At 41.8% G+C, this 21,856-nt stretch overlaps 1 protein-coding gene across 5 annotated transcripts in view; it reads right to left on the bottom strand.

The window, feature by feature from the left end:
• The window catches only part of Fhip1a (FHF complex subunit HOOK interacting protein 1A), a 226,460-nt gene that overhangs the window by 72,429 nt on the left and 132,175 nt on the right, over nucleotides 1-21,856 (bottom strand). For all 5 annotated transcript variants that reach the window (XM_085682533.2, XM_085682535.2, XM_085682534.2 and 2 more), the window contains 2 exons: nucleotides 15,372-15,595; nucleotides 3,248-3,874 (listed from right to left, as the gene is read on the bottom strand). In XM_085682533.2, coding sequence (XP_085538659.2) covers nucleotides 3,248-3,874; nucleotides 15,372-15,476 — 732 coding nt within the window. In that variant the 5' untranslated portion in view covers nucleotides 15,477-15,595. The remainder of the gene's footprint in view (nucleotides 1-3,247; nucleotides 3,875-15,371; nucleotides 15,596-21,856) is intronic.

The raw sequence follows: 21,856 nt of genomic DNA, 5'->3' as shown, positions 1-21,856 counted from the left end.
ATCTGCAACATAAAGGGCTTTTTTATTTTAATTATGTTGTCAGATGTAATTATGGAAAACTGGGTATAAATGAGATTATGGGCTCTATCCTGAGGGGCAACCTAACCCAAGAAACTTGTCTTCCATTTTAACAAATAAGGTCAGCTGGCAAAGTTTCTTGCCCTCCACTTTTAATGAACTGTATAATGTTTTCAAATGCATTTTTATAACAGCAACAATTAGTGAAATCAGCTCAAACACAGTTAATGGAAATTTAAACATTAAAACTACCCCACATTCTTCTCCCAATACAGCTGAATTTTTCAATTATGAAATATTACAGATAAGTAGAAAATGACAGACTTGAGAACCACCGCAGTATTTATCAGGCTTTATCATTTTGTTACAGTTTCTTCAGAGTATTTTCTGCATGCTTTTCAAACACTGGTACAGCCGCAGGTGGGGCGTGGGGCTGAGTGACAGAGTGCGTGCATGAGGGTCTGGGTTCAACCAATCCACAGCGCCAACAAACAGAACAAATCCTGCTCCATTCCCACTGCCATCCTCTTCCTTCCTGCCTCCTAAGGCTGACTCGAGTCCTGAAGTTAATACATATTATTCTTGTTCTTGGTTTTGTTTTTGTTTGTTTAGTTTTTGTTTGTTTGCTTGATTTGTTTTTTACTTAAACTATGTGTGTGTCCAAAAAAAAGGGTACCATTCTAAAGCCTTATGTAAATTTTATGTAAATGTTAAAATGGTAGGCTGCACTTTGCTATTTATTCATGATGCAACATGCTTTTAGATTTGTTGGTCTTCATACATGTAGGTGTAGCTACATACTAATAGACATTATCATGGTCTAATAATCTTTTGTCTTCATACATTTCAACTTTTATTTTCTTTAAATCACTGTTCCACTCAACATACCTGTGACAATATTTGTAAGTAAAGCTTCAGGGTCACACAATATGCAAATATTTGATGTTAGTGACCATAATTATGTTGCTTTCTGAAACATATATCAACTTATTTTCTCAGAAGTTCTTGTCTTTTCTGTATCTTGAAACACTTGGGCACATTACAGTTACTCAAAATCCACAGTTCAAATAAGAATTCACTTTTGCTGTACATTCTGTGGCTTTGAGCAAATATACAATGGCATGCACCCACGCTAGTGTTTCCGCTTCCCTAAAAACCTCCCAGGCCTTTCCTGCCTCCTTTGGAAGGTGCTTCTCTTTTGTAGATATCATAGAGGTGTTCTCTCTAACACGTCACCTAGTGTATTCAGACAGCTGCAGCCTTTTCAGATTGTTTTCTTTCAACTTGGTAGTTATGTGTTTAAGGTTCCCATGGTATTTTCATGTCTTGTTAGGTCACTTCAATATCTGGATGGATCAGTTTTTATTCACCTAGTAAGGGTGCTATCTTGGTTGCTTCTACAATTAAAACTATGAATAAAGCCACTAGAAAGATCCATGTGCAGGTTTTTGTGTGGATGTAAGTTTTAACTCCTTGGCATAATATCAAGAAAGGCATACGATAAAAAGTATGTTTTATAGAAACTGTCAGGACGGGAAAGATAGCCCAGTGTTTAAGAACACTGAATGTTCTTCCAGAGAACCTGGGTTCAATTCCCAGAACCAACAGGGTGATTCACAATCCCTGTAATTTCAGTTCTAGAGGACTGAATGCTATCTTCTGACATCCACAGGCACTGCATGCAAGCACAGACAAACTTGCAGGCAAAATACTCATATACATGAAATGAATACATAAATAAACCATTTTATAAAGAAAACTATCAATCTGTCTCCAAAGCAGCTGCACCAATTTGCATCCCCATAAGTAATTAATATGAATTCCTATTTCCACATCCTTGCCTGCACTTGGTATTGTTCGTAGGGTGTGTAATGCACTTGGTAATGTTTGTAGGACATTGGCTGCAAGTGAACCCCTCTTCATAAGCATCATATCCCCATGCTAAGCAGACACGCCCACCCACCACATATATTTCTAAATGTCCTCTAGGGAATGTGTTTCTCCTGGTCTAAAATCACCCATACGATGTTTACTAACAATAACAAAAAATCTTTGCCTTGCCTAGTCCAACAAAATTCACCAGGGCTCTCCTAGCTATTTCACATACATAAGGCTACATGATTTATAAAGACTGGTAGAAAAATAGAAAGTATCAATGTTCACTGAGCTTAGAAAGCATTGATAGCTATTGCCCAACCAACATAACACCCAGATCACTCCAAGACCTACGAAGCCCTGAAGATTACATACTGTTCCCAACTTTTCCTGGTGCTGAGCATTGGCTACTCCAATACATACCATTTTGGTTTCACTCCACAGATTAAGAAACTATACAAAGTAGAGAATTTTTTGTTACTGCAAATACATATTCATTTCTCAATAAAATCAATGCTCTAGACCTACAACTAACAGTCGTTATCTTGCTGAGAAACAAATTAATTTACGAAAGTAGCTGTGAGGGGTCTTACCACATGCCTTGACTCAGTGGAGCAAAGTCAACCTGAAAGGCTATGAATTTTAAAAGTGCAGGCTTTACCAACCTCTATGCATACACTCTACGAAGAAATAAAAAGTGTTCCCAACACAATAAAAACGAATTAAGAAATGGTCACAAGTTTAGAGGTAAATTCTGAGCTGCTACTGCTCAGCCGTATTTTAGCACTGAAACTTAGAGACCTCTGCTGCCTCAAGCAAGTTCCTCTGAACGTCTTTCCGTGGAAGGAACAACTTCAAACAAACGGAACAAAAGCATTTGCTATGGGCACATGAGCAGAAAGAAGTGAGCTGGAAGGAAAGCACAGCAAGGGAGGGGACTTACCTGGAACATGAATGGGGCCTGTTTGTTTGTGTTTTTCTGTCCTGCCTGGTACCCCCAGCTGTTTAGTCCCAGAGAAAAATCACACAAGATCTCTATAAGTTATAAAGCTGATTGGCCCATTAGGTCAGGCTTCTTACTAGCTAACTCTTACATCTTGACTAACCCGTTTTTCTGATCTATTTTAGCCATGTGGCTCAGTACCTTTTTCAGTGGGGCAGCTTACATCCTGCTGCATCGGTGGTCTGGGCAGGAGTGGGAGCAATCAGCTTCCTCCTCCCCAGAATTCTCCTGCTCTCCTTGCATCATTTCCACTTCCTGTCTGGTTTTCCCACCTACACCTCCTGCCTGGCCAATCAACGTTTATTTAAAACATGACTGACAGCATATAGACAATTCTCCCGCACCACTTACCGGACAGAAGTAGGTGTTCTCCACAATGTGATTGGCCACCATGCTGTTCTCCGCGGACAGAGACATGATAAAGAGCAAAGCATCCCGAGCTTGCTGGCCTACTGTGCCCTCTCGATGAATGAAGGGTATCAGGAGGGAGAAGATGAGGAAGTTGGCGGCCCCTTGGTCCTCGCTGGTGTGGAAGAAGAGCTCCAGAATGGATGGGTCTTTGGCAAGGATGGAGCAGAGCTGGTTGAGCAGGACAACCAGCTTTCCCTCCACGGCGGGGGTGGTTGTCCCCGAACACGAGCTCAGCAGCATCATCAGGGGCTTCAGGATGGGCTTATGGTGCAGCAGGGGCTGGTACGACTGGGTGACCAGCATCTCGTACATCTTCAGCTGCTCCAGTTTGGTTTCGTCGGTGAATTCCCGCCTCAAGCTCCAGAGGAAGAGCTTCTCCATGATGTTCTCACAAACCACAAACTCCAGAATCGGCCCCATCGCAGCATCCTTGGCTTGTTCTTCAATGAGCAGGAACAGCATGTGTTCTACATAGTTCTGCACGGCGCTGGCCTCATCTGGAGGGATGGATCCATATTTTGCCTGGGTGTTCTTCAAGGGGTCATGCTTCTCTAAGATCTTCACAACCTGCAACATAGCAACCACCTGTCATCCGCTGCCGCTCACCATACTTCCCCCAAACACACTGTTTTTACCAGATTGGCACAAAAACACAGGAGCCATTGCACACAAAATATGCATAGCTATCAAATATGCTAAAAGTACAAAAGTTAAGAAAAGCAAAACATGCAAAAGTGGTAAGTACTTTTGTGTTCAAAGAGAAAAAAAATGAGTTACTTTTCCTCTAAATCATCTATAACACAACACTGCCTTTTAAGTTTCAAGTGCATTAAAGAAGTAAAAAGAAATCTGGCTACCCATATTCTCCCATAAAACTATTGTTCTGAAGACTTCTGCAGAGCAACGGAAGTCCTTACGTGCTCTTGACAAACACTGTGCCCCCCTTCTCCACTTGGAGGAGCAGCCTCTCCAACCAACACAGCAATAGGAGCCTTACGAGGAAAGTGAGAAACTGTCGGCTAGCACAAGTAGAATCAATCCTAACAGAGGCACAGACACAGAACCAAAATCTGGGCTGTGAGCATCTTGTTCTTTAAGCCTAAATAAATAAATAAATAAATAAACAAATAAATAAATGTCTCTCTGAGGTAATCAATTACAAAATAAATTTCTTAAGTTTGGAGTGATACGAAAGTTTTGGATATTGTGGTAAAAATAGTCAATGAAACAAAATTAGACACCACCTAACTCATGGCTAAGGTAGATACATTTTGTTCAGTATCTGATTAGGTCATGCCACATCCTGGTCTATTTCCCTTCCCTCCCAGTGTCTGACCTCACTCTGCCCACTGGTACTTCTACTTGGGCACCTGGAAATTTGGGTCATTTTATATCTTAATTTCTATTTCCTCAGTGACAAGGGCGTCTATGATAACCCATCCACTTTCCTCCCTTTAAAACACTGCACCTGGTATTTTTAAACCACCCGACATTTTATTAGAGAGTCTATCTTTGCTTCTGTTTGCCTTTCTGAACAGCATATAACGCAATGTTTGCCTTCGGCGGTTCCCTCCTGGCCCACTTCTATGATGTGTTGCTGCATGTTATGTATTTAGGTAACAGGGTGATTTTTTTTTTTTTTAGTTGTTGGGGAAGCTGGCAAATATACAATGTCATGTCAGCATGCATGAGCAATCAGGGAAATTATTTCTCAAGAAAACGTCTTCATTTCTCATCTGTCAAAATCGTGAGAAAGGAATCTTTGTGCACCAGGTAAGTATATCCTGATAAAATGGATGCATTTCCACACTATCTGTGATCTCTATCAATTTTCATCATAAAGTTGATAATACTGTTTCACAGAGGAAAAGGTGACCCCAACACTTGAGTTGACATTTTTTATGAGGAAAGGCATTTCTTGAACAGCTACCCAAATGATATGTGGTCCATTGATTGGTGACCACAAGGCGGCCACCGGACATCCTCGGCCACAAACCTCCTGAGAACACTTGGTGTCCTACACATTCTCGGGTGCTACAGAATTTCCTGCAGGCCCACTGAGCTCACATTGAGAACATCTGCAGAGAGGAACACGGTAGCACACTGGTCCTGAAGGGGCTTTTACTCCAACACCATACTTTCTCCAGCCCCCAAAGCCCCTAACCTGAAGGTTTTGCCTTCTCAAAAACGAACTGACTTGCACTTTGCCGGTGCTGATTTCAAAATCCGTGTGTTGAGTCTGCCTGTGAGGACTTATTTACAGCTAGGCCTCCAGGTAAAATGTGATTACATTTTCCACTCTGTTCAGTCTGTGCAAACTGCCTAAACCTGAGACTGCTTTATAGACGGGTAGTGGCATGCCAAATCACCTCAGCCTTTCTAAAACATAATCCGGCAATGTGTACCAAATAATGTTATAAAATTGCTCTTGCCCTTGGACTAATCTGAGTTGAGGGTAACTGCCTAAAATGTTTGTGTCAACATTCTTTTCCAATAATGAGAAATAGAAGCACTATTGACCCGGATGGTCAAGAATAAGAGAATTATAACCAAAACATACCACCATACCATATAACTACTGTTACACAAGTTAATCATATTATCACACACAAATTATTTACATATATATAAATATGCATATATTTATGTATAAACATAAACATATGTATAATGTATAAACATATAAATATGTATAAACATATATATGTAAATAATTTTCAAAAAAGCAAACACAGGGGCTGGAGAGACGCCTCATCAGCTTAGAGCACTGGCTGCTCTTGCAAAGGATCCTGTTCAGTTCCTTAAATTCACACAGCAGTTCAAAGCCCTCTGTAACTCAAGTTATTAAAAACCCAATTCTCGAGAATGCCTAAGCGATATAAATTTATAAAGATATACATTTATGCTATGCACATTTAATCAAATACCTATTGTGCATCTAATGTATATATGTAATATACAGCAAAACAATTCATAAGACCACAAATCACATTCTTCTCATTCATTAACCTGTATTTATATGTATCATTGATTCCAAGAATTCTACTATTTACTTTCATTCCCAGTCCTATTGGACAATATCTTTAAAAAAGAACGAAGCTGGGAATCATGGCACACACCCTTCATTCTAGCACTTTGTAGGCGAAGGCAGGTATATCTCTGTGAGTTCAAGACTGGCAGGGTCTACACAGTGAGTTCCAAACTAGCCAGGGCTACATAAAGAGACCCTGTCTCTGAGAGGGAAGGAGGAAGGGAGGGAGGAGGAAGAGAACAGAGAGCTGTGTGACAGAATGAACCCTGTGTAGCTGCTTTTAGTTTTCTAATTTATGTTTTAAAGTGTGTGTCTGTGTAGGTGTGTGAATGTGCAAGCCGGTACCTCTGGCGGTGTCACATCCCCTAGAGCCAAAGTTACCGGCACTTATGAGCTACCTGATGTGGGTACTAGCAACTGAATTCTGGTCCTCTGCAAGAGCAGCGTGTGCTCTTAAACATGGGGCCATCGCTAGGCCATTCAGCAGCATTTAAAACTAAGTAAGTTAGCTCTCCTTAGCGCAGCCCCTTTCTACAGCCTTCTGGGTAAGTGGCCAGCGCAGCCCCTTTCTACAGCCTTCTGGGTAAGTGGCCAGAGAAACCTGAGAGCAGAATTTTAATAATCCCTAGAGATAAAAGGTTTGTTGACCAGGAAGGGTGAGACACCCTGGACCCCCTTTCCTTGCCTGCACCTCTTGCCTGTAGTCTCACTGCATGGGAAATGGGCGTGTTGTAACCAAGGTCGTGAGTCACAGGGCGCCCAAGCTTAGCAAGTGTGCCGCCTTTGTGCCCACGATTTACAAATGCTGAGCCTTGCTTCTCAAGAGGCGCTTCCCAGGCTCCCTCTCCTTCCCTTCCCTGCCAGCAGACATACCTGTAACTGGCATTTCAGGTGGGTTCCGAGGCCACACCTGGGACTGGCTCAGACCATAGCCGGAGCCTTAGAAACTTCCAAGCAGGAACTCGGGTGCACTGAGATGCCAAAGAGCTCCTGTCCAAATGGCACCTCTGTCCTGCAGGGTGACCCCTGGTGTGACCTGGACTCTCCTGATCTTTTCCTTGTGTACCTTTCTGTCACACCACGGCTACCAAACCCTCACATTCTTGCTTCCAGTTTCTCTGCTTGCTGCCTAGTTTTACCCACTGTTCTGACTCTAACCTTCTAGACTGGCGGGTAGTGAGGCTGCAGACAGTGCTGTGAATATCTGCTGTGTTACCCAGCCAAGCCTCCTCTTCTCAGGTGTGGGCCCTCAGTCCTAGGGATTCCAATCGGAAGGGAAAACTCAGCTAAGAAGGCTGGGAGAGCCATAGCAGGAGAGAGACTAAAAGCAAACTAAGTATTCTTTGTGAACTTTTCATTTACAAAACAAGTTCGCTATATTAGGCTGAAAATCATATTTTATAAACTAGCACATGGTAAAAGCCCACATTCATGAAGTAAATCAGCTCAGTTAAAAATAAGAAATGTACTGATCATAACTAGACATGTTTTTCATTGCTAGAGGGCATGTGGGGGTGGAATACGAGCCTGGATCATATTTAGTTCCATATATAAATGGATATTATTTAAAGGTAAACACAAAATGAGCAGTATGAACAGTAGCTTTCAAATCACCATCAGATCAAAACAGTTCAAGTCAACCTAATTTCACGGCCATTTGACCTTTAGATAGAACTACTAAGGATAAATTTTAAAGTAGCCTATTTCTTTCAGAAGGAATATCAGGTGTCCCTACCCTTGGTCTCTAATATGGCTCCATCTATCAGTGATAATGGTCTGGAATGTTAAAGTGATAAATTCTAAAAAGAAAACAGTAGATTTTACATTAATCACATCATTTCACCTCGCGCTGACAAGGGATCATCTTTTGTGACAAACACACGTGTTTCTCTGTCAGGAGATCTGCTTCAGCCCAGTCTTCCATTGCTCTCTGCCTTCTGACACAGGGAATCACGCCACTTTGGCTAGAGTTACCTATTTCAAGAAAGGCACATGAGGAAAACCCACAGTGCTGAACCCTTTGGAATGCTAATTTAAAGTGACGATTCCGGAAAATTTTAAGTTACTACGCAACATTTTCCACTGCAGAGAAAGGGAGGGAGGATTTCACTGGCATGGGCCAAATTATACTTTATGTACCAAATAACGACAACAGAAGTTAAGTTTCCACTGTCTCCCTGACATTCCTTAATGGCTGAGCCTTTCCACTTGGAATATTCCTTGAGTACCTGTCTCGACAGGGTCTTACCAGGGCTGCAAGCCAACTGACCACATAAACGCCTGCCCTCCTTCCAGCTTGCCTGCTTACCCTCATACTGTCTGCCTGCTTGTTTGCTTGCTTTATTTTTCTTCCTTTCCTTCCTTCCTTCTTTCCTTTCTCTTTCTTTCTTCCTTTCCTTCCTCCCTCCCTCTCTCCTTCCTTCCTTCTTTCATTTCTTTCTTTCCTTCCTTCCTTCCTCCCTCCCTTCCTCTCTCCTTTCTTTCTTCCTTCATTTCTTTCTTTCCTTCCTTCCTCCTTCCTTCTTCCCTCCCTCCTTTCTTCCCTCTCTCCTCCCTTCCTTCTTCCCGCCCTCCTTTTTCCCCCTCCCTCTCTCCTTCCTTCCTGTCTATCTGCCTACCCTTATTTTCGGAACTCAGGCTCTACCACTAAAGCTATAACCTCAATTTTTGTTTTACTGTTGTTTCTATTCGTTTGCTTTGGCTTTTAAGACAAAATCTAAGTTGCCTGGGCTGGCCTTAAACTTGCTATGTAGCCCAGGCTTCTCTTGAATTTGCAGTCTTCTTGAATAGTTGGAATTACAAGCATGTGCTAGCATGCTTGACTTTAATTTTTCTAATATTAAAACTATAATCCCCTTGTAAAATGTGCTGCCTTAATCCACTTGCATAAAATCAGCTCTAGTCAGAAGCTGCACAGACTTGTCTGAATCTAGGTTTCTAAAACATGATAAAGGCAGGGTGTGGTAGTAACACCTATAATCCCAACACTTTAGAGGCAGAAGGACCAAGAGTTCAAAGCCAATGTGAGCTCTATGAGACTTTGCTCAAAAACGAAAAAGGGGAAACTGTTACCGCTGTGTTAGTAAGCGGATATAAAGTGCCTGCTGACGCTTTCTAATTATTTATGCCACTGTCAGTTTTTCTACAGGGTCAGTAGGAGTGGGAGGAGAACAAAGCAGGGCAGTGAGAGGTGAATATGATTAAAAACATATTACATATATGAAAATACAATGAAACTCATTACTATGTATAATTAGTACACACTGTCTTAGAGTGTCTGTTGCAGTAAAAGACAAACAAATGAAACAACAACAACAACTACCGTGAGTATAAGCAATGTGGGGAGGAAAAGGTCCTTTCATCTTACAGTGTGTGGTACATCATCCAAAGGCAGGGAAGGAAGTCAAGGCAGGAACCTGAAGGCAGGAGCTGATGCAGAGCCATGCGGGAACACAGCTTACTGGCTTGCTCAGTCTGCTTTCTTATACAGCCTAGGACTAGGACCAAGAGTGGCATGGCCCACAATGAGTGAGCCTTCCTACAACAATCGTTAATTAGAAAAGACACTAGAGTTGTCCACACACAAGTCTCACAGAGGCATTTTCTCAATTGCAAGGCCCTCTTTCCAATAACTCTAACCTGTATCAAGTTTATAATAACCCAGCCAGGACTCTTCATAATAAAGCCCCCTTTTCAAAGATAAATAAGAGCTATGAAAAGAACATAGGAAGGAGGACCTAAGTAAAAATGCTGAACGGAGTGTTAGCCTCGGCTGTATCACAGATCAGACTCTTTAGAGAGTACACAACAGGAGAGCTGCTGACATTGTAGCAGGCTCCTCTTCTCTAGGGTCTCCCCGGAGCACCAGCTGACGGCACTCTCTTAAGAAGCATGGGTTTCGTCCACTTTCAGCTGTCACCTTTAAGGCCACTCGGAAAGCTGGAAAGAGACATAAGTGCTTAAAATGTTGGCGGACATCAATTTTCTAAGATATTCAGAAGATTAATCGGGGCTTTCAAAGCTTTCCACATCCCCTAGGCTTTCAGTGTTCTCGGTCATTTAGTCCGGGACAAGACGCAAACCAAAAGCAAGCTAAACAGAGCAAGGAAATAAAAATGCAAATACGCATGCCAAATCCAGGCATTATGTCCTGTGTTTTCTTAACAGATTCCGGGTTCTTAGAGTGCTACACTGTACTGGCCCTAAAGCCCAGCCTCTGGTTTTCACTGCTGTGAAAAGGTGTTTAACATAAACAGTCTACTGGCCTCCATCTTTTTTTTCTCGCTGCCATCCCATCCTGAGACAGAAAAGCCACTGTTCTTTCTTCCCCAAGCGTCATGACTGTCATACGGTCCTGATGTTTCCTTGCTTGCCTTTGCACAGGGTTTCACTAGTAGTCCAGGCTGGCCTTAAATTCATGATCTCCCTGCCTCAGACACCCAAGGGCTAGCACTGTACACATGTACTGTCATGCCCAGCTTTCTCTAATATTTTTTTGTTTTTGTTTATTTTCCGAGACAAGAGTTTCTCTGTATAACAGCCCTAGCTGTCCTGTACTAGATCTTGTAGATCAGGCTGGCCTTGAACTCACAGAGATCTGCCTGCCTCTACTTCCCAAGTGCTGGGATTAAAGGTGTGTACCACGACTGCCCGGCTGTTTTCTCTAATTTTTAAAAAATAATTTTCTCTGTATATAATAGAGAAAGGTCAATATAGTCACAAAGTATAAATATGCTATGAAATAAACCAAATAATCGATAAAAACATCTTTTTTGGAGAATAAAATTTTGGTTAAAAAAAGACTTAGATTATATTTTAGATGGATATAAATGCATTTTTTATTTTGTTGTTTATTTTTTGAGACAGGGCCTTGCTATGTAGACCAAGCTAGCCTGTAACTCACTAAATAGCCTAGTCTGACTCTGAACTCTTCTTCTTCCTGCTTTTGATGCCAAAGTGATAGAAATACAGACATACAGACATAAACCTCCTTGCCTAGCTTCTTTCGATTGCCCCCTTCCTCTGTTCCGCGTAAGCAGAATAAAAGGACACGGTGACTATTACAAGGTCCACGTAGTCACAAAATATAAGCATGTCATGGAAAGTAACCAATAGGTAGGTGGTATAATTCACCAGCCAGTCTACTTGAACAATTTATTATCCGATAAGTCAGTGATCCCTTCCATTTGGACCCTCTTCCATTCAGAAAATATGAAGACAGTGAGGAGATAAAAAGCAATAACCTGCCATATTATATATGGTTTTTGCAAATGACTATAGAAATCTAACACAAGTACATATTCATCCTTATCCCTAAAGACAAGTTCAAAGATCTTCTTAGAAGCATACTATGCAGTGGTTTAAAGTTAGTGTGTGTTTAAAGTGGCTTCCTAAATTGCCTGGTTCTTCTAAGGTCGTGTTTTTTATTCTTTGCCTTGCTGTTTAGCAGGTTGTTGAGATATGTCATACTACAATATGTCTACATACTACAATATGTCATACTCTGTTATGGGCACCAGAAACACAAATACATCCCTGATAGCCTCTGATGTGCAGGAGTTTTGTAATGGTGCTGGAGAGGAGTTACATATACCGCTGTAAGATAAGGAGTCTGATGGAGCAGGAGAAGAGTGTGTGGTGATGGTGGTCACAGAGAAAAAACATGAGAGAGAGCTGAGCGAGTGTCTGGAGGAAATGATGACTCAAATGTGTCCTGTAGAAGCAGCACTTCACCAGACAGAGGAGCAACAAGCAGCAAGCGCTTCACGCACAGAGGCATGAAATTACAGGACAATTGCCAAGGATGATGGTGGACATGCATGCCGAGCAACTTCACTTCTGCAGTCTCAGAAGCTAGGATCTAAGGAACCGTCTGTGCCATCCTGGCTTGTGGGTGGGCTTATGCCATTGGAAAGTCCAACTAGAGGTATAACAGATAGATCTAGATCTTAGGTCTATTATTCTGGTGACTTAAGATACAAGATGAACCCTCAAGAAGGTGAGAGGAAGCTTGGGCCAGGCCAGCTTCCTAAACCTATATTCTCCAATGTCACTATTAGGAAGGTTACTCCTGGGTGTCTACGGAGCACCCTTCTGTCATGACATCGTGCCCAGGGGGATTTTGGAAATTCAAGTGTACTACCAGGCCACTTATGGTCTCACCCATGGAATGATGGACTATCTTAGATATGACCCAAGTTAGTTACAGAGCTAGCTGCCCTTGACAGTAGAGGCCAAGACAGAAAGCAGCCACCCTTCTCTCTCCATCCATGTTAGCTCTGTAACTCAAGCTCTGGCGTAGAAGCGACCCGTAAATAGTACACCAGAGGCTGTCAAATGCATGTCAGCGATGTTGAATTTATACTGAAGTATCCTAACAAAGATGAATTCTAGATAGTGCAGACTTTCACTGCCTTCATTTTTCCTAATTTATGGTATACAAAAGTATTGTACTGAGCCGTGAATGGCACACTCCAATCAATACCATGTGGCTGTTCAGTCCTGACTGCCACGTTTCCTAGAGGCCTCTCAGGTTGCCTTGGTTGTCTTGGGGGAGTTGGGGGCTATGTCACAGCAGGCACAGAGGTACACATGCCACAGATGAGCTTGTTTCCCCTGAGTGTGCCATTAGGGGCCGCAGCAGAAGTCACAGTGAAGAGCCAAGTCCAGAGACGGATGCACAACCCAGTCCTGACCGCTGAGGGACTCACTTGCAGCTCACATCTCTGCCTTGCCCTCACTTTTTGCCTTCCCCACCTTCTTTCTCACCAACAGAAAGGTCAAAACTGAGTATTTATCACCAATCTCCCTCTTAAAATGTTCCCTTTCTCTGACATGAAAACTTTTTCCACAGCCAAACTGTCCAAACTACAACATTTTTCACCACTCACACTCATAGCAGCCCCTTTTCTTGAGTTAATTCCTGTAGCTGTCCCACCTAGGATGCCCCAGGGCTGTCCTTGAACTGCTGGCTAACTCAACCTCTAAGGGAAAATAGCTACTTACATACCCACATGCATCTATTTCTCAACCAATACTATCATTCATACAGTTGATAGCAAGGTCCACAGAGTCTCTGCAGACAGAGACTTGAGGGCATTTTCTAGATGTATTTAGAAGGAAAAGCTAAGTCAAAAGAGATTAATTAAAAGGTCTTTCCTTTCATTCTTAAAAAGAAACCCAACTAAAGTTAAGGAATTGGCCAAACTATCCTAAGACACGATCACTTTATAAAGGGAATTGTTTAATGACTAACACCATTTCCTCTGACAAGATATTCTCATCTTCAGCTCAATATATTTCAAGAGGGGGTGCTAAGCACCTGCATGGTGCCTCCGATAACCCATAATATCTGATAATGCTGAAGTCATTCATAGCAGACATGGAAGTAACTAATAGGATTCTGGGGCTAATACTGATTCTCAACAATGTGAAAAGAAGACGGACACATTCCTCACACAGGACATTCTAGCGGCACTCCGCTGCTCTGCGGAGAAAGAGACCAGATCGAGCAGGACAGATGATCTACCTACACAGAGTCACGAGGTCAATGGTGGATCTGTGTTTCTCAGAGCAGCTCTGAAAGCCAAAAGGATCCCATCACAGTAACTCAGAAGGAATGCTCATGATCAAATGTAATACACACACACACACACACACACACACACACACACACACACACACAGTGGGCCTCAGAGCAGAGATTCCACATTTCAAAGGGAAACTCCATCAGCCAAATGAATAAGCTGAAAATGCCATCAGTGTGCTAATCCACTCAAGAAAATGGACATAAATAATTAAGTAAATCAAATAGGCAAGCATGCAGTAATGATATATGGTTCAAACAGGTAAAGATAGAAGTAGGTCTTCTGAAGATTGCTGGTCGCAACTCTCAGAGTCCACTAGCCGACTCTGAGGCCATCCATTGCTTTAAAATGCTTTGACAAGTGCACAACCAAAGGTAGTTATCTAATTATCAAGGATAGTTCCGAATTTCTTTCCTTCACTATAGCAGAGGTGTCCTCAATGCCCATAGTAAATCCATTAAAATCTGAACAATAACTCAGAGTAATGGGAAAGCAGAAGAAAATCATAGAAGCTTTACACTATACAGTGAAAAGCAACTACAAGGTGTGAACAATCCAGAAGCAGAATTGATTTTGCCCCTTTTGATCTAAACTGTGTCCCCCATAATTGCTGTGATTTACAGGCTCTGGGCTTTAACCCATGTGTTCTTTCCGGACACAGGAAGGAACCTGGTAGTCATTAAAAAACTGTCACATAAATAGCCACTTACCAGCTCACCTGGGGAGTATAACGCCGGACAAGTAGTAAAGAATACCAATTTTTTTTTTTAATTTTACTACCTGCAAGCTCCCCGAGGAAAGGGGCAGACTGGTAAATTTTCTGAACATTCAACCCTTAATTATCCGCATCAGCAGATCAGAGGAGAGCCACAAGAAGTCGAAATGAATTATCTATAAACACTAATGTGCTTAGTAAAGAAGGTGAGGGCTCAGCATAGCCAAGGAGCTCGCCTTACATCGTATGGAGTCCCAGGCCTGACAAAGGCAGGGTACTGAAGTCAGAACTGCGGGTTTTGCATTCAAAGGACTGAGGTCTGAGTACCAAGGTCTGGCTTGGTAATTCACTGACGGCAGAACCTCCAGACAGTCATTTAACCTGTATAATTCCCCATTCTCTTCTAACTGCCTTATTAGTTTCTGGAGAAGATTAAATGATAGAGTTAATATAAATTATATTAATCATAGAATATTTGAAGTACTCAACACAGTACGTAGTAAATGCTTCATAAGCAAGTCCTTTGTGGAAACAATGTTTTAATTAGATACATACTATAGGAAATCAGGAAGAAAAATCTGCTTTTCTCTTGACTGAAAGAGCCTGTCCTACGAAGCGCTTTCTAGAAAGTCAGCTGACTGTCACCAAGTAGGAAATCTTGGCTCAGTGTGGCAGAAACGGGGGTGGGAGGAGCTACTGAGACCAGCAGAGGAGATGGAGGTCATTTATTACCTGAGCCCAGTGGTTCTTAAACACAATCATGCATGTTTCTGGGTCAACGCCCTTCAGGCTGACAGCCTGCTGGAGTTTGCCTTCTGTCGAAACTGATGACATCATAAACCTTTGACACTTCTAAGTCATACTTAATTTTCATGAAAATGTTGTAGGCAGTCATTAACTTCAATTATCATGTGAAAAATGTAACTTCTTCAGTCTTCATGGTCTCTTCCCAAAACCTGTAATGACAATAGCAAAGAATGCATCTTACGCTCATATATTAAACAGAACACTGACTACTAAATTTAAATAAAAGGATAGAGATTTTCAAAGTCCTACACAAACAGTAGCTATATGATAGTCACAACATATTATTTATATTTGATCTTAAGCTTCTCCTATTCTCTCACCTTCTTACTAAAAAATGTAAACTATGGTGCTGCTGATCTATAGACATGTATTAAACATGTGGGGTGTCTTCTCTCCTCTAGAAACAACCACCACCCATGAGTTTTTGTACCAAATCACCCAAGTTTAGTTTCTGCAACTAAACAAGAAACTGTGCTATCAACTTTCACAGAATTTTAAGAAACGCCTAGTAACAGGAAAACTGTGAAACAGTAGTTACAGACACACACGCACACACGGCTTAATAAACCTTGGGTGAGCTGCAGGGGCTGGAAGTGCATGAACACTGGAGCTCACATTCCAAGTCTACATAAGATCTTGGTGGGTGCTGTGGCCCTGCCTATCCCAGCGCCCAGGAAGCAAAGAGGGAGACCCCCATGCAAGCTGGAGAGCTAGATGAGACAAATGGTGATTCCTGGCTTCAATTGCGGACCCCTAGCTCAGTCAACAAAGTGGACAGGGATCAAATCAAGGAAGACACCTGACATCAACCTCTCACTTCCACAGGCACCGTCACACATTGGCACATGTGCCAGCACACATGTGCACCCACACACATGAACATGAATGTATATCACATGCATGAGCACACACACCATCATCCAGACTCCTTGGCTCAAAACAGTTGAGGTTTGCTGTTTTATTGTTTTTAAATAACTTTACAGTGAAATTGAAAATATTCAGCTACATGATACACTATATCACAAAAATTGGGAGAAAAAGAAGGAAGATTCTAAATCAATCATCTTGTGGCTATAAAGTAGGTGAAGGTTTTTTTTCTAGTTTTTCTGAAATACAATAATGTTCTTAGCAACTTGACAAGCTAGTTAGGAATGGCCCACCAAAACCAAGATAGAGTCTTATTAGCTGCAAGTAAAGGGTGGCAAACTTAGAAATGCAAAATGAATTGTGTAGATAAGATATGAAGAAATCCTAGCTACAACAGTACTATTGCTGGAAAAAAAATATTAAGGTCACAGACTGTACCTTATGTGGGATCTCTAAAAAAAAGCAATAAGATGGTAGTATTATCTAGCCAGCTCAATCGGCCTAGAAAAGAACTAGGTAGAGTTCAGAATATTATTTCTTTTAGTGTACAGATTGGAGAGAGTTCAGAAGAAAGTAATTACAATTATCAGAGCACGGGGAAACAGCCCATGATAAGAGTCTGCAGACGTGGACCTGTGTGGTGTGATAACTCATCAGGAAAGGCACCTGCTGCAATCCAGCAACCTGAGCTCAATACTCAGAACCCAACTGAAGGAGAGAAACAGTCCTGTAAGGATCCTCTGACCTCTTCACATGGGCCATGGCATGCATATGTGTGAGTGTGTGTATACACCTAGATAGATAGAAGATAGATGAGAGATTAGATAGATAGATTAGATAGGTAGATAAATGATAGATAGATGGTAGATAGATAAATGATAGATTAGACAAATAGATGCATAGATAGATGATAGGTAGGTAGGTAGGTAGGTAGATAGATAGATAGATAGATAGATAGATAGATAGATAGATAGATATGGATGGATGGATAGATAGATAGATAGATAGATAGATAGATAGATAGATAGATAGATAGGGATAGATGATAGAAAAATCACTGCAGACTTGTACAGGTTTGTGGGCACTGGCTATTTTTGACTCATATGAAGAATGTCACAAAGAAAACAATGATCAATTGATCTTTTCCACCAACCGAAAATGTGAGGACAGACAGTGTCACACACTTTTTTTGAGATTAATAGTGGCACACACTTTTAATCTCAGCACTCAGGAGGCAGAGGCAGGCAGATCTCTGTGAGTTCAAGGCCAGCCTGGTCTACAAAGCAAGCTCCAAGACAGCCAGGGCTGTTACACAAAGAAACCCTGTCTTGGTGTGGGGGAATATGAGGACAGAGTCCATGCTGATTCAAGTTGGATTTATGGGGAAAGTTTTTTGTTGGTGTAAAATTAAACTCAAGAAAATATGAAACATTCAAAAACAAGTACTTCTGTAGTTGGGAGGACAATCCAAATGAAAAGATTTTTCAAAATGGGTTAGTCATAAGATGGAAAATTGTGAGAATAAACAATTCTGAGTATGCTTCTAAAGACAAATGGAAGAGTAGAGAAGTATTGAGGTATCTAGGCAAAAAGGCCTGTAAGGACTTCACATTCACATGCTTGAGGAAATAGCCACGTTTACTGTAAATAGATGAATGACCCAATCTGTATTTCCTAGTAACACAAATGGCTGTTTTCAATGAACACAGTCTACTAAAGACCATGGCTCTTTGCCATAAGTAGCTGTACTTTACTGGGTCCAGCTGATGTTTGATGGGAGTGGCAAGCCCATATTTGTAGAGCACGGATTCACCTGTTTCCACAGCTCTGCTAGTCCCTATGACCCCAACTCTTGGTATCCTTATTTGCCTAGATTACTTGGCTAACGCTTATCAATATTTAAGTTTGCAGGTTTGTGCTGAGCAATAAAACCAGATTGTGAGTCAGCTTCCTCATTGTTCTGAGCCATTGTATGTCCAAGAAACTGCCGATGCTTTTATGCAGAGGAGATAGTGATACTGAAGAAAATCAAAGCATCTACTTTATCCCAGAGGTTGAAAAACTGTAACACTTAAGATGCTTTCCAATTCCAGGATTTAAAAACCCTTCTTCAAAGCAAAGAAGGAACATGTACCCTGCCAATTGCCTCCAAATAAAGAAAAAGGGGGAAAAAAGAGGAAAAAAGCTGTTTTCTAAGATGCCTTAATTTGGTTCTGAGAGAGAACTTGCATTTAGTCTTCATGAGGCGGAAGAATATGGTTCAGACGAAAAACGCCTTCACCAACGCTCTGAACTGACAAGTCAGCTTTGACAGAAACAGAACATTAAGTCACTAGTTCCCAAGTTCAGAGCACTTTCTCAGAAGTTACAGTCTTCTTTCTGGCTACAATACAGTCTCTGGTCCCACTCCCTCAAGGAATCTATCTTCTATAGGAAAAATGCATCTCTTTTGGTTTCTGCTTTTCCAATCACACTTTTTAAGACAGGTGCTTGAAGATTCAAAATGTATCACGAATACAGAAACAACAACATAAAAGAAAACTTGAGAGAAGGAAGAAATGAAGTAAGTCGGATAAGCTAAGTTGGAGACAGGGAAATCTATGCCAGAAGATCCACAAACATACTATGGAACATAGCCAGAAGTCAAGAAGCCAGATGCTCCCATTCCCCATCTCTTGTCCATTACTAGAGAATTAAGGCCTGGCAGTGATGGCCCACATCTTTAATCCCAGCATTCAGGAAGCAGAGGCAAAGAGATCTCTGTGAGTTCAAGGCCAGCCTCATCTACAGAGTGAATTCCAGAACAGCTGTAGACAGAAACTGCTTGTTCATTTCCTGGCCTCCCAGACCTGAAACAATCACACAGAAACTATATTAATTGCATATTTCTAGCTAACTCTTACATCTTGAATTAACCCATTTCTACTAATCTATGTATCAAAAAGTGAGGTCAGGGAAGGTGGGAGACCCCGAGAGGACAGACGTGCAAAGCCGCATCCTCCTGTGCTGGATGATCAGGTCAGAGCGGTACCTGGAACTGGAAGGAGAGGAGGGCAGGCTCCCTCCTGAGAGTCCTGTTGATTCTCAGAAAGGATAAGAGCTAAGAGTTCAGAGCTGTTTTCTAGGCCTGGGGACTAAAGCATGGCTCTGAGAGCTGTGAGACCACGAGGAGGACAGGAAGGGGTTCTTCACTTAAAAGACTCTTAGGTAAGTGGTAAGGGCTCAGTCTTAGGTCTCTTCCAGCACAAGCAACTGTCTTATGTCCTTTATCACAACTGTCAGAATCAGATAACCACCAAAGAAATATAAATGCCATGGGACAGCTATCTTCATAAGCATTCTCCTTGGGAGTGAGTTTGGATCTGCATTGTTTTTAGTAGTCAAGTCCATTTCCTAGCCTAAAACTCAGCCACTCAAAGGTGACTCTGTGATTGGTAATCTTTGTCTTTGCCTTTTTCTGAGCAACTGTCACCAGAAAATCTGATTGTTTTAGAATGCACATTTGAAATGCCCTAAATTGGCTGCTCCGAAATACATAAGAAATCTATTACTGTAAATGTGCTTACCACATAAAATTCCATCTCAGGGTGATGACTCTTCAAATATTGAGAACACCTGAAGAGAGGTAGATTGGTTGCCCTCAATTATAACTAATAGCAGAGGGGGGTCATTCGGGGTACAACTACCTTAAACAATCTCTTCTTAGAGCCTAACAATATCTGATAGAACTGAAACCCTCCCCATGCTCCAATCCTCTGGCCCAGCTCACCACCTCCCCCACCCTCACTCCCTGCCTCTCTCCTAGTATTGTATGGCAATGATAGATTGAGAGAAATAAGCCCCTGATTCCCCTGTGCTTCCCTCAAATTGCAGAATCTGACTCTGACCCATCCATGGCTCAATGCCCATCACTTCAGTAAAGAAGTAACCTGTTTCATTTGGCCACCTTGCAGGTCCCCAGTTAACACAGAGAATATACACAAAAAAAATTCTTGCAATGCACACATTCCAAATGGCTTCAAGCAAGCTGTGATAAATTCAAGCTTCAAATCAGTTAATGAGATTGCAGAGCACTGTTAATATACCAAGGAATAATCCCACCGTGTTTTACACATTAATTTCACAAGAATGGGCTCCCTCCCAGCTAGGTCACATTGAAGTTCCCTACAACTGAATGATAAGCAGAATCAAAGAAGAAATAAAAAAAAAACAAAATTAATATGCAAATGCATACCTGAAATTTGGTTTGGGACTTTCAAGGCTATTTAAGACACTAGGTATATTGTCTATTTACATTAATAAAGTTTAAAAGCCACTTGGAAGTTCATTCATTGTAAAAAGTACATAGAGTACAAAGCCTAACAGTTGAGATCCTAAAGCCACCACATCAGTGACAGTTGTGGGATTTTGTGACTTCTGATAATGAAGACCTAGATGAACAGAGAGGGGACTTGTCTAATTCAGGCGTCAAACACGGGCATTCCTTTACTCTCGACCATCTTTCTAACTCCAGTGACTACTCTGTAGCATGGTTTAAATAGCAAGCAATTGGAAAGACCTTGTCTATTCATCAACATGGTCTGGCTAAGTAAATTATAGTATTTCCATATAGTGAATACTATGTCATAATTTTAAAATAGATAGATAGATGATAGATAGAAAGGAAGGAAGGAAGGGAGGGAGGGAGGGAGGAAGGACGAATGAAAGAAAGAAAGAGAGCCAGGACACACACATAACCAAGGATAGTATGCCATACTTAAGGGGAAAGCAACCCATTCCATAAGCCTTTAAAACAGAGACGATCTCTAGGAAGACACGGGAATCATAAGGCTGAGGGGGGCTTTAGGTGGTCAGGGACTGCAACAGAAGAGAAACTTCCACTGCATAGCCCTTTCCCCTTTTAACTCATGTACCTTATTTATGCACTAATATTATGGTTTGAACATGAACTGTCCCCCACTGACTCACATCTACACACTTGGTCTCTAAATGGTGATGTGACTTAGAAAGGTTGGGGACCTTTAGAGCTGGGGTCAGCTGGAGAAAGTAGGCTGCTGAGAAGCAGAACTTGCTGGCTCTAGCCCACCCCAGTTCTGGGCCCACACTCTGCACCCTAACTACCACTGTAGCTTAACAAGCTGTGCCAGACTCCAGGACAACAGGTCCAAACCCCGCTCATCACCATACCTTCCTGCCATGACACTAAATCTTCAGGAACCATGAATCAGAATAAATCTTTCTCTCTGTTATTTCGTTCAGGTTTTCCATCACAGAAGAGAGAAAAGTGACTAATGAGGAAAATCAGTATCAATGAATAAGGCTCTGCTGTGAAGCTCTAACCATGTGGTTTATAGACTATTGGAAGGAGACTGCAGGAGGGATGGGGAGAGTTTGGAGAACAGGTTATAAAAGTCCCAGGATGCTGACAGTGGAGCTGATTGGGCCATGCTGGTGGGAGCTCAGAAAGACCACAGACCTAAGAAAAATGCAGAGTAAAATCTGTGCTTGTGCCGTTTCCAAGGGGTACGCGCTGCTGTTTGCTG

Source organism: Myodes glareolus, chromosome 20, assembly GCF_982192425.1.
Source record: "Myodes glareolus chromosome 20, mMyoGla1.1, whole genome shotgun sequence".
Taxonomy (NCBI): domain Eukaryota; kingdom Metazoa; phylum Chordata; class Mammalia; order Rodentia; family Cricetidae; genus Myodes; species Myodes glareolus.
The sequence above is the reverse complement of the archived record's forward strand: the minus strand, read 5'-3'. Positions and strand labels throughout refer to the sequence as shown.